Here is a 13422-nt window from a genome sequence, read left to right on the forward strand (position 1 = left end):
TTGTGTCCTCCTATTTTTATTGGAACTACACAGTATTTCAGCTACACTATGGGCAAAGTGGGCTTTGATGAGCTTCCCTGAAGAGGAGCCACCAATTACAACACAGTTTCTATGGCAGCAAGCATTGTGAATTCTAAGCCACAGTTGTACAAATGGCCTATTAGAGCATAAACCTATTACCAGGTGGTGCCTTGTCATGTTTCCAAAACTATTTATTTCTAGAGGCACGCTGCATTTCAGTAAGACTTAAAGAATCCCCAACTTTCTAAGGCATCTTTCACTATACTATGAAGCCTAATTTATTTAACCTGAAAAAAGAACAAAGAAACAGAAAACAATGTTGGTAACTTTCTAGGCATTCCTTTCCCATGGGTCAATGTAATCCAATCCCAGGTGTGCAAAAATTTCTTCTTCACTCTCTGCTTTGAGAAATATCCTCTGAAAGCATAACAAGAAATGCGTGCATTCAGATATTTTTGTTAACTGTCTCATTGCTGACATAGTGAAAGTTTTACTTGTAAACCGGTCTTGTCAGAATGAATTATTGCCAAAACATAATTCCTTCTTCTGAGCATAAAAGCCCTTCTTAACTGACTTCTGTAATTTTTATATTTTCCCACCCCAAAGTATATCACTTAATAAATTAAGGTAAAATTACGACAGCCTTACATATTCAGCTAAAGGCACTTGGTGTTTTTCCTATGGGTCTGTAGTTCTTAACCACACTTGCTCATTAGAACTACTAGAAGAAGTTTTCTAAAAAGCATTGAAGCTTGAGCTTCAATGAAATCAGAATCTCAGGAGAGTTCTTGTCATTGATCTATTTAAAAGCTCTGGGTAATTCTAACGTGCAATCAGAATTAAATAGTGCTGCTCTAGGTAACGGGGAGTGGCAATTACAGGATACGTGTAGGTGTTCGGTTTTCCTCCTGGCCTTCCGCACCTGCCCTCACCCCCACCAGGCTCCCACCACGTGATTTTTTAAGACCCAGCACCACTTCTCCTCTGTCTCTTCTTGTCGATAGCACAGTGTTGGGCACACAGGAGATTCTTGCTTATGTTGAACTATTTATTCTATGTCAATCTGTAAGTATTCCTAAGTAAGTTTATGTGAATCTGCCTCTACTCCCACTCATACGCTCGACATCTGATGCATTCCTGCTGGCATCCACAGCCCTCGCTTCTCATAGCAGCACCTTGATTTTTCTTTGGGAAACCCTCCTTCCCTACTTCCAGTCCATGAGGGTCAGGTGGGGTTGGTCTTACCTCCAGGGAGGGGCACACAGTCCAAGCCTGGCCAATCAGAGCCACAGGAATGGGTTCAAGGATGGGCACATGGCCCAGGCCTGGCCAATGAGCATCAGCTAGGACTCTTGCTGGAACTACTAGGAAAGGGGCTCGTCTTTCTTGGGGTAGCTAAGCTGAAAGGATGGGACTCATGGGAAAACCCTGCCTAAGAATGAAACCAACACTGAGGCAAACCTGCCTGAGCGCCTGGATACAGCCACACCTGAAGTAAATATTACCCTGGAGACTGCAGTATATAAGCCAAATTCCCCCTTTTTTGCCTATGCCATTTTGGAGTGGGTTTCTGACACTTGTACCTGAGACAGCATTAACTAAATACACCTTATGTAGACTATAAGCTCCTGGAGGGCAGAAACAATTTTAGTTACTTTATGTCTCCTTTCCCCTCAGAGCTCAGTGTCCTTGACCACTGTAAGAACAGTAGACCCTGGTACTTGTGGATTTAACCGTTGAATATTTAACTCTTCATAATTCATACAGTAATTTATCATTTTGCTGGCGCATGAATTTGAATCATGACCACTGCATGGCTAGCACGCCCAATGAGTCACATGGCTGGTGAGTGAGACTAGCTGACCACTCAGCTGTATCCCAGGGCAGCTCTGTTGCTCTCCTTCTTGCAATAGACTCTCATTAATGACATCTATTCACTCAAAATGCTACCACCCACTGCATTTGAGGGGTGCTTGAGCGGTATTTGTGATTTGGGGGGATCTTTGGTTTTCTTTGGAGTTACTCATTGCAAATACCAAAGATATACAAAACTCAATTAATGTTCACTGCTGGACTGGTTCTGGGGGCCCCATGAGCTCATCATCTTTGAGCCCAATGCCCCTGAGGTGCATTCTGGGCCAGCTGGGGGCTGTGCTCCCGTCAGAATCTTTCCAACTTCTCTCAGCTGTGTTCTGTGGGAACAGGACTCTCAGGGCAAAGGAAATTGAACCTGGACACTACAAGGAAAAGTGCTCAGGGAGCCAGACTTGGGGATGAGGGTCAAAGTAGCCCATCTCAGGGAGACAACTCTACCTTGGTCTTGTCATATAAAGCATGGTTATCCAGTATCATCTTCCGCTCGTGCGTGGCATAGCGCCGGAGGTCTCTCTCAAACTGCTGAACAAGAGATAATTAAAATAAGTTACTATCTAGTCCAGAATGTCTTCAGTATTATGTGTTTAGAGATATCTAAATCCCTATAATGAAATATCTATCTCAACATTAAACACTCCACTAAATGGAATTAAACTCCACTAAACGTTCTCAAAGCGATTTTCTCCCTCAGGGCAAAGCTCTACGATGACAGAGCTCTGTGCTCACACGCACACACTAGAATGTAAGCTCTGAAATCAGGAATCTGATTTGTTTGGTTCATAACTATATTCCTCTTCAAATATGCCTGGCACATGTAAGATGGGTGGCAAATGTGTGTTGAATGAGTAAATAAATATGTGAGGATTACGTCCAGAATAACGTCTGGTCCAGAGTAAATGCTGGATAAATAATAGTTTGGAATATCATTATTGTAAAAGAGGATAAGGAGTCAGGAGACCCAGATTCCAGCCTGGATTTTGTCCCTATCTGGCTGTGCATCTCTCGGCAAATCACCCAGCCTCTCTGAATCTTGGCTGTTTAAGCAGGCGAATGGAAGAAGTGCCTGAGTAAAGTCACCTCTGGCTCTAATATCTTCTCATATGACATTCTTTAAAACTGATGGTCTGAACCACCTGCCCTAGCACCTGCTCCAGAATAGCATCTCCTATAATCAGGCGAGGACTCTGAGGCTGCAGGGAGCAAAAGCCGAAACCCAAGCTAGAGGACAGGAAGTACTTGGAAAAGGAGGACAATAAATGAAGTTGTCATTGGGGTTAATTTTCCTGAGAGAAGCATAGATGTAGAAATACTGTCTTTTCCACGTGGGAATAGGAAAAAATTATGGAATAGTTGCGCCCTCTAGTGGCAAGGAACCATTTCCTAGTATTATATTCTACGAAAGCTGGCTGAGGCGGGGAACTGCCCTTCTAGACCGTCACCTGAGTGTGTGAGAAGACAAGACTTTCCAACCAGAAGTCCTCTATAATGCGGCAGAGGGGAAGCCAGGGTTGTGAAAGAATTGAGGTGAAACAGATTCTGGGTGCTGTAGTTGCTCATCTGTGAAAGTAGTGGAGTGGTGCTTAGCACAGGGCCTCCTCCCCAGCCCTGGGCCACTTTCTTCCTGTGCCCCCGCCAGCACTCAGAATAATGGCTGCTCACACTGTGTGTTGGGGAGTCTGGAGAAAGAGGGACTGGGGGGGGCAGTGAGAGGCTCCCCAGTTCTGTGTGGGGAGAGGTATATTCCTGGACTCCTCTGCTAAAACCTCAGGGGCATTTTCCCATAGACTCTTAGGAATTATAACGATGTCATTCATTTGCAGAGTAATAATATTTACTCAACAAATATTTATTGAGCATCTACGAAGTGCCGGGTATATTCTGGGTGCTTGGAATATAACCGTGAACAAAACAATGACGTCTACCCTGATGGGGCTTGGACGTGAGCAGGGGACACAGATAGGACACAGCAACAGGATAAATAAATTATAAGATATGTTAATTTAACAGGTAAGTGCTGGGCACAGGACAAGCCTCATTGAGAAGGTGGGGTTTGAGCAAAGACTTGAAGGAGGTGAAGGAGTTAGCCACGTGGATTCCGGGGGAAGAGCACTCCAGGCGGAGGGAACCGCTAGAACAGAGGCCTTAGGAAGAGAGCAGTAGGAGCGGAGTTCAGAGAAATAAAAGGGTGCGGAGATCATGCAGGGCCTTGTGAGCCACTGTAAGACCTGCAGCATTTCCTCTCAGTTAAACGGGGAGCCCCTGCAAGGTTTCGAACAGGGCAGTGACCTGACCTGATTTACATTGTAACAGGGTCGCTTCGCTGAGGGCAGGGCAGAAGCAGGGAGACCAGTTAGGAAGGTTGTGGCAATCCTCCGGGTAATGATATCCTAGCTAACATTTATGGGCACTTTACTCTGTGCCTAACACTGGACAGAGTTCTTACTTTATATTAATTTTCTGATATGCTCTGTTATGGCTAGTACTTAACTGCTTCTAAAAGAGCTTAACATCACTTCTTGAAGAACACTTTTAAGTACATAATTGAACTCAAAATTGTGCTCAGATGCAAGCACTGTCTCATATAATTCTCATTATAATCCTGTGAAGTTAGCACTGTTATTAGTCCCATTTTTCAGATGATGAAAGGAGACCCAGAGAGCCTAAGTGATTTACCAGAGGCCACACAGCTGATGATAGAGCTAGGACTCAGACAGTCCTGCCTTCTGCCCTAAAACCTCTAGTTTCTCCCAGCAACCCTGTGAGATAGGCATGGCAAGCACGTTGTCTTATGTTTCAGATGAAGAAAGCTGAACACCAAGCAGGGGCGATGGTACTACAGTCTGGCTGTATCATTAGTCACAACAAATTTCAGAGGGTTGCTGCATACAGTTGTGCAAGTCGTCTGCTGTGGGGACAGAGTCCCAGAGAGCAGTTTCCAGGCTCTCGGCCGTACGTGGAAAGGTGCTGGCTCGGGGAGTAGATGGCCATCAGCTGTGACTAGTTGGCCATCAGCTGTTACCGGTTAGCCATTTGCCACTGATATAACTGCGGTGGCTACGCTAGCAAGCGAGGCGGATTGTGGATTGGGGATTGCAGTTAGCAAGTGAGGTTGGTTGGCAGAGAAGCAGATGGCGGGTTGTGGATCCTGTGGCTTCTGCTTCCTGTGTCTCCAACCCAGCCACCAGCGAGAATATAGTGGTGTGACTCCCCTATCTGTGGCTCCGTGGGTGTTCCTTTTTGGCCTCACCATGTCCTGCGTTATGTGGGGAGCAGGAGCAGAGACCCCGCGTGACACCCTGCATGACATGCGCTGTGAAAACTCTAGAGGGTGCCAATCACATTTGTAGTCTTTGCAGATGTGCATGTGTATTATGACAATTTTCTGGAAAATGACAGAAAGGTATCTTAAGGAAGAGATGCTCTTTAAAGTTGGTGAAGGGATGCCATTTGGGTTAGTAAAGGGCCTGGGTTAGCCTAGGCTCCTTGCGAATGAGTCATCTATGTGTTTCCCGTGGAGAGGCCATGTTTTCTCCCAACACCTGACAAAAAACATGGACAATACTCTTGAAGGAATCTTGGCAAATCAAGTCATGTTGACAAATTAAGCAGATCTATTTTGAAGAAACATGATTCAGAGGAAAATAGAAATTTCCTTTGGTTTTTAACTATTGATCGCCCAGTCCAGAAGTTGCACCATACCTGAATAGCTCTAGAAAAATCTCAGCTTAATGTGTCCCTATGGACGTACGTATTCTGCTCAGGAAATCCTTGGGCTACAAAGATCCCAAGGAAGCTTAGTCAGCTTAGCAATCAGACAACTTTTTAAATGAATGACCCCAAGCTGAGGTGAGATTCATGGATGACTTGAATTTGTCTTGAGAACATTTTCCAGGCCCTGAAATCTTTGGGTAAAAAGGTAAAATTGAATTTCTCACCTACGAAATTTTAGACTAGACCTAATCCTGGTCACCCACCCACACGTATCCACCGGGAACAAAACACACCACATTCAGTGGTCAGGTAAGTGGGGGCCTAAAGATAATAACACAAGTAGCTACCATTTGCTGAGCCATTACCACACTTAAACACACGCAGCATCTCACTTAACTCAATGGCAACATTAGGATGTGGGCAGCACTGTTATCCACAATACAGATGGAGAAACTGGGCTTGAAGAGGTTAAATAATTTGTTTAAAGTCACTTAGCTAAATAGTGGCAGAGCTTAGTGTTCTGTCAGTGCCCACAGAACCAATGGCAGTAAATTCAGAGAACTCAGAGAAGAGACTGAAATGGGCTGAAAATATACCTGCGTTAAAAATAAAATGGACAAAGGGCAACCATTTCTGCCAGTGATTCCTAACTGGCATGACCTTGTATAACCTTGGACTTCTTTTTGGAACTTTCCCTTTTCTCAACAGACTCTACATTCCCAAAGATTTATGTCTGTCAAACAAACAGCATTTACGATATATTGCTTCATCGGCTTTTCCAATTTTTATGAATAAAAGATGCCAGCCAATATTTCTGGTTAGGGCAAGAAATTCTGGTGCTAAGACACTGTGCTGAAATAATTCCGGCCCCAAAGCAAAGACACCTGACATTTAACCCAAGGTTGAGGACAATTATTTTGTGTTATGTCATTCATCCGTATCAAACCCTCCAAGGACTCATTTCTTTTAGAGCAACAGCCAGCTGCTTTGGGATCCTGGTGAAATAGTATGGAGGGCTTTGTTCAGAGAATGGAGGACATGCTAACGAGATTCAAATCAGGGGCGCCATCTCTGTGCCTGTAACACGACTGGAGCTGGGGGCTGCCACCTGGCCAGCGCTGAGCATCTATGGGCCTGGTGTGTGCTGAGGGCCCCGCCAGCTTCATCTCATTGAGTCCCTGAAGCCTGGGGTGGTCGCTGAGGTCATCACCCTCACTTTCCTGATGGGAAAACTAAATTTAAAGGACATAGGGAACTGGTCCTGGATCATCCAGCTGGTAAGAGGCAATGCAGGGACGTGTAACCGGGTCTGGTATGGCCAAACCTGTGCTCTTAGCCAGCGTGCTGCTTTCTCTAGTTCAATGGTTCTCTCACTTCAGCTGCATCCAAATCACCTGGAGGGCTTTTTCAAATACAAATTGCTGGGCTCCACCTCCAGAGTTTCTGGTTCAGTAGGTCTGGGTGGGGTGGAGAATTTACACGTATAACCTGTTCCCAGGTAAGGCTGATGTTGCTGGTTAGGGGACCACACTTTGAGACTAACTGTTCTAAATTAATTTGTCACACTTGACCATGTGCAGGTGGAATGCTCGATTTAGAGGTTTCTGGGCACTGATCCACTCCCTGTCACCCCACCTCCAGGCCACTGTCACTCCTCTAGGCCGCTGTCCCACTGATCCAGGTAGCACTTACCCGGGAGCCAGTCCAGCCCAGCAGAGCATAGGCACGGCACTCGTAGGGGCACATGACCAGGTCCACACGGATGGCCTTCCAGGTCTTTCCTTCCTGCTGGCCGGACTTGCCACTGTCTACGCGCTGATGGTGCAATTTTAAAATCAGAAAGCATTTTTGGAAATGATCTAAAGCATCCACCTTCCTGCTAGGCAACTTGAACTTTTCAAATGTGGACTCCATAAGGTCATAGTATAGAAGCAATCCCTGAAAACAAACAGAAAGCCATCAGGAAGAGTCCCCGCTGGACAGGGTCCATGGATCGGGAGGCTGCGGGAGAATCTACCTCCAAGTTCTGATGGCAGGCCAGGGCTCGCAACTAGCCTCATCTCTTTAACTTTGCCTCGTTAGAAAGTTAACTTTATACCTGGTGATTCCAAGTTAACTAGTGATTCCAAGATGTGTCCAGTAAATTGCCATCCTCCGATTTACCTGCTCAGGGGGGATTCCTCGTGGCACAGGGCAGATATACGGTAGGGAGAAGCAGAAACATGCAATTAACTGCTAAATCTGAGTGGCAACTAAAAGAGCAAATAGCCTCAAAATAATTCAATCGTAGCTATTAGGGAGTGAGATTTGTTATCATGCACTCTTTAGGTCACATGTTCTCAAATTCTATCATCAGAGGCATTTTGGAAAGTTTGTTTACAGCACAGTTTGCAGGGCCCTGTCCCCAGAGCGATTCAGTGGAGGGGAGGGAGGGGGGAGAATGTGCATTTCTAACAGGTTCCCAGGTGATGCTGATGCCACTGGTCTAAGGACCACGCTTTGGACATGACTGGTTCAGTTTATTATTATTAGAAGTGCTTTACATTTCTTCTGCAATGAGACATTGTTTCAATTCGACCTAACGCTTTGAGGAGGGGACACCGTTCCTTTTGCTGATCTCAGAGAAGGAGCTCTTCACCCTTCAGTGCGTCCCCCAGGAAAGGTGTCAGGAAGAACAGACACCATTTGAAGGCGGGGAGGAGCACGATGTCAGGAAGAGCCTCTGGGGGAGGTGACAGATATTGCTATGGCCAAATCTAATAACCCTTCGGGAAAACACAATTCCACTTTTTAATAAAACTTACTAAAATTAGTACACTATAGCAGCCTTTGGTGTAAGTTTGAATTATGTACACTTGAAAAGTGAGCTATTAAAATATTAGCAAGTCTCACTTTGGAGCCAGATTTGCAAAAACACCTCTCCCCCCCCAAAAAAAAAATCCACAAAGCTGCCTTTCTAACAGTGTTTACACTCTCTCCACATGGTGGTGACGCTCTGGCTGGAATAGGCAAGGGGCTAGCTTTGCAAGGGGATTGCTTTGAGTTTTGCAGGGTATTACCGGTGCACCCCTTGAATGGCGTGCTCCTGTCTGCACATTCAGGCAGTTCTGTCTGGGGCACGGTTGTCAAACACACTCAACCCCTGTGGTCGCCTCCGCTCTCTGGCCTGGGCTGTCTGCAGGGCATCTCTATTTTCTACCGTTTCCTTCCTTGTTGCCCCCCATTCTCTTTAGGTAACTTCTCTCCTTCTTTGAAAACTCTTGAAGGTTTGGGCTCTAGCTTCCTCATCAATACCCACAAGTGGACTGGATTTTACATCAGCGTAGTCTTCTTTTTCTACCGGAAATTGAGGGACTCCTGGCAAGGAGGGAGGCATTTGCCTGCTCCTTGCTTCCTCCCTCCCCACGGGACAAGCTCTCAGCGTGGATGACATGTGGCAGGAGACATGTGTTGGGCTCTTAGCTTCCCCTCTCACAAAGAAGGAGGCTCCATTGCCTGGCAGTTAGGGAGGGCAGCCGAGCAGGGAGGGCAGCAAGGCTGCAGCTCGAGGCCAATTTGATAGGATCCACCTACCCTATGGTTTCAATTCCCTCCAACACTTTCTCAGAAGATTCTCCATTCCCCATTCAAAGTCAAATCCATTTTTTCAACACAAAAATATTCTTTGCTCTCTAATGATTGTCAATACTGTCAATCACTCGGCAGTTCCATAAACTGGGGATGTGGCCGCGGGGAAGAGTCAGGGGCCCTGTACCAAGGTCCCACGCACGGGGTGTGAACCCAAACCACACATACCTCCCCTGTTTGGTTGGATTGAACTGCTGGTGGCCAGTGAGATTCAAGCTAATGGAGTCTTTGGGATGGAGACCTCGCCCAGAGATCATTTCTAAGCTCTTTTCCCTCTTTCTCCCACCCCTGACCACGAGGTCTCCTACTAGAATCACATTTAGAGTCATGTGCTAGGCGGCCCACACCAATCCCTATGGGCTGTTCACTCTGCTCTGCATGTGTTTTAAAACATTGGAGGTGTATGAGTAGGTACACACGTGTGCCTGTGCAGGATGTACACGTGTGCCTGTGCGGGATGGAATGATAATCTGGAAAGGGCAGTTTTGGGTAAGCAGGGAAGGGGTTAGGAGTGAGTCAAGGCGGAAGTCAAAAGTGAAGAACTCGTGTGCTGGTTTCACAACTGAGGTGTTGGGGGCCAGGCCTGGGGCTGCAGGGGTACAAGCAGAGCTGGGACACCAACTACCCCAGGGCGTCTCCTCCCTGAGGCCCTGTTTGTCCACGAGAGAGGACGAGGGCCTGCACCTCCTCTCTCCTGGATCACCTCACCTGGCACAGGACCTGACTCTCTAGCAGAGTTCAAGAAGTAAGTGTGCATGAGAGATCATGATATCAACCACCATTTATTAGGCATGTGTCAGTCACGGGGCCATGTGCTTCATCTCATTCTGTTAGTTAATCCTCCCCGTTAACAGAATGGGAAAGGTTTGTTATCCCTGTTCTACAGGTGAGGAAAGAGAAGCTTGGAAAGATTAAGTAAGCATCCTGCGTCATACAGCCAGTAAATGGCAGGGTTGTGTTTTTAAAATTCCAAATCTAAAACCCACATGTTTCATGTCAGCCTCCATTGGTTCCTGCCTATTTCTTTGCTTGGGGACCAGCAGTATGCCTCAAAACTGAGGTAAGACCAGTGGAAAGAAGGCTCCTGTCATCATGTCCCCACCCCATCCCTGTCTTGGGCTGCACAGTCTCAGAGGATGGTGCCTCTAAACCAAGGTCAAGCCAAGGTCTCGCAGGAGCCCTGGGGTGGGGAGAGAGGCAGCACCTTCTCCACCCAAACCTCAGCCAGCAGGGTCCCCGAGTCGTGCTGTCTATCCCTGAGAATTTTTTCATCTTTCCTGCTTGAGCAGAGTAGTGGCGCACACCCAGGGGTAGCTGACGCTTCCTCGTTCTGCCTCCCCCTGGCTTGGCCTATTACATTCACTCCCAGGGTCCCTGGCCGCCCTGGGTTCCCTCTTCTGAGAGGGACAGAGAGGGCTTTGGATGGCCTCACAGGTGACTTTGCGTTTAGTTCCAAAGTTGGGTTTTCACTTCTGGTGCTCCTTGTTCCAGGGTTGTGTGTGTCTAACTCTTATTTTCACTTTATCTGAGGGCTTCTCTCTCTGGCATATCAAGGAGCCTGGTCTACCCCCAGCAGAAGCTGCATCAGTCAGGGAGGACAAGGCTGTGCCAGAAAAACCCCAGCCCCAGGCTCCGCCGGGTCCCTGGGTAGAGCCCTCTGGTCTCTTTGGGAAGTAGATCTCTCATCAGAGTCCAGCGGGGGTCAGGACCCTTCCGGTGGCTCTGGCTGCAGGGTCATCCTTTGCTTCCTGCAGTGGGTGATGGGCGGCTTGTGGCAAATGTGACCTCCTCAGTGGATGGGGGGCCCTGGGCCGTGACCTCTGCCGGGCCCAAGTTACCCTCCTTAGTTTCCTTCTTCCCATCTCAGCACAAGGTCAAAGTGGTCACTGACCAGCGTAGAGTTCAGTGTGCCAGCGCCACCTCTTAGACGGATTTTATCCCAGTCTTAGCCCTCCTGCCTGACCCTTCCACTTGCTCTGCCTCTTCTCACACTTCTCAGGTCTTCACAGCACGTGCTTCTCATTTTGTTTAGAGGTTTAATGCCTCTGCATGTCCAAGGCAGAGACAAAACCAACTTGGCCCCTTCAAGAATAGGACAAAGGTGTTTAAACAAGGTACGTATCCGTAACGTGGACGCTAGGACCCAAAGTGGGTACATCTCATTGTGTGTCAGGTGACATTGTGATAGTTGTTGCAAATAATTGAGAATGAATTAGGTGCTCATTATGTAATTATGAGGCAAATAATGTAAAATTCAATAGTATTAATATAATGCTTGAGTGGCCAAACATCTAGTTTTGATTTTTCTTCTTACCTTCCTTTCCCATAAGTTTATCACTTTAGGTAAAAGTTGTTGTTCATCTTCCTCTGTTGATTCTGGGCTGGTAATTAAAAAATCTACATCATGCCCAATCTTCTTACCCCTGATTAAAAAACAACAACAACAACAACAACACAGCATAAAATGGAAGTAAATTGGATTTTTAGCTCTTAACTTTTAAAAGTCACCTTTGTTTATATGCCTTTATACCCTTAAGGTTTGCAACACAAAATGCTCATGATATTTTTTTAAAACAAAATATCCTTGGTTGCACAACTCTATTCCTTGCAAAATAAATACATGACACAGAAAAAATAAAAAATCAGGCATAGTATGTATATGATCACTTGGGTGAAAAATGACAAAGATTATTTCTTCTATACCCTCACACATGCACCTTCCCCCTCTCCACACACAGACAAGTATGACAACAAGCAAACCAAGAACTATATTCATATAACGTAAGATAGGGCTCTTGGAATTATGACATAGATTAAGGGCATTTTCTTAGATTTGATCTTCTCTTCCCACTTTCTTCCTCACCTCAAATCCCGCTTGCCAGAACAGCCAACAGTCACCATGTAAGATGGCCACAGGGAGAATTAGGGAAGAGTGTGGGAGGGAAGGAGTCTGTTTCTGAAATGGAGGCTTCCATATCCAACAACAGCACATATCTCTGTGAAGAGTTCATTCATTCATTCATTCATTCACTCAACCAATATTTCTTGAGTGCCTACTTTGTGCCAGGCAACCTGCACCGGTCCTTATGGAGCACTAAGCTCTAAAAACTTGGGGAAAGCACACATACAAACAAACTACTGGGCAGCTGTCCAGAAAGCACTGAGGAGGGTGCCTAGCCCAGCATGGGGAGGAGGGAGTCAAAGAAGGCTTTCTGGAGGAGGTGGCATCTGAATTGAGTCTTAAAGGACAAAGGAGAAGTCAGCCAGGTGACAATCTGAGGACAGCCAGTACAAACAGAAGGGTCTGACAGCAAGGTCATAGAGGCAAGACACAGCTATGTGTGTGCAGAATGACAGCCATGTAGGATTGCTGGAGTGAAACATGAGGTTCAGAGAGAGGCTGGCGCCAGACCACCCCAGGCGTTTTGTGCCATCTTCAGAACTGAACTCTGAACATGGGGAGTCACTGAAGGGGTTAGAGCAGGGGAGACAGAAGCAGCCCCCCTTACTTACCTCCGGAATCCTCCTGTCATGGTGACGGAGGCATCCGGCAGAAATGCCCAGACAGCCTCGTTAACCAGCACACTGACCGCTTCTGCTTCTGCCCTGGTCACACAGCTGACAAGGTCTTCGTAATAGAGGAATCCTGAGAGGCATTGGACACGTCAGTGGAGAGAGTGACATGTCTTGTGTGAAACAACCAGCCCTCAGCGGGGTGGGATTCTGCCCCCACACGGAGCTAACATGGCCACGGGCATTAACACCAAACAGTTTGCACAGAGACCAGTTATTTCTGTTCTCCTGGTTGTGAACGTCTCATGGTAACAATGGCTCTTTGCTTTCTGATGGAAAGTCTTACAATTTCCTGACTAAGAAAGACACAATATTTCATATCCCTGTAGAAACCAAGCTGTTCAGATCTGACTTCCTATTGAAGCACCAGCCCTCCTGATCAATAAGCTGTGCCCTATTATTTAAAGAAGACAGTGCATAAAGAGGGATGGGAAGCGATAATTGAATTAAAGAATTAACGTCAAGAACAGGAAGAGGGTAGGTTTGCCTTCTAGAGATCTGTTGTACGTCACTGTGCCTGTCATTAACGACATTCTATTGTACACTTAAAATTTGTTAATTAATGTGATGTGGAGCAAAGGCCTAAATGCAAAGGTTTAAAAGAATCAGGCTTCT

The 13422-nt window shown here is 46.4% G+C and overlaps 1 protein-coding gene across 2 annotated transcripts in view; it reads right to left on the reverse strand.

Annotated features, from left to right (window-relative positions):
- Positions 1-13422, reverse strand: part of DNTT (DNA nucleotidylexotransferase) — a 36534-nt gene continuing 23112 nt past the window's right edge. Inside the window, exons 7-11 of one of the 2 annotated variants that reach the window (XM_033130084.1) lie at positions 12748-12880; positions 11549-11657; positions 7300-7545; positions 2335-2418; positions 1-438 (exon numbers count right to left, since the gene is read on the reverse strand). In XM_033130084.1, coding sequence (XP_032985975.1) covers positions 352-438; positions 2335-2418; positions 7300-7545; positions 11549-11657; positions 12748-12880 — 659 coding nt within the window. In that variant the 3' untranslated portion in view covers positions 1-351. The remainder of the gene's footprint in view (positions 439-2334; positions 2419-7299; positions 7546-11548; positions 11658-12747; positions 12881-13422) is intronic. The other variant, XM_033130086.1, reaches the window with a different exon arrangement.

The sequence above is a fragment of the Rhinolophus ferrumequinum genome, chromosome 16 (genome assembly GCF_004115265.2).
Source record: "Rhinolophus ferrumequinum isolate MPI-CBG mRhiFer1 chromosome 16, mRhiFer1_v1.p, whole genome shotgun sequence".
Lineage (NCBI taxonomy): Eukaryota > Metazoa > Chordata > Mammalia > Chiroptera > Rhinolophidae > Rhinolophus > Rhinolophus ferrumequinum.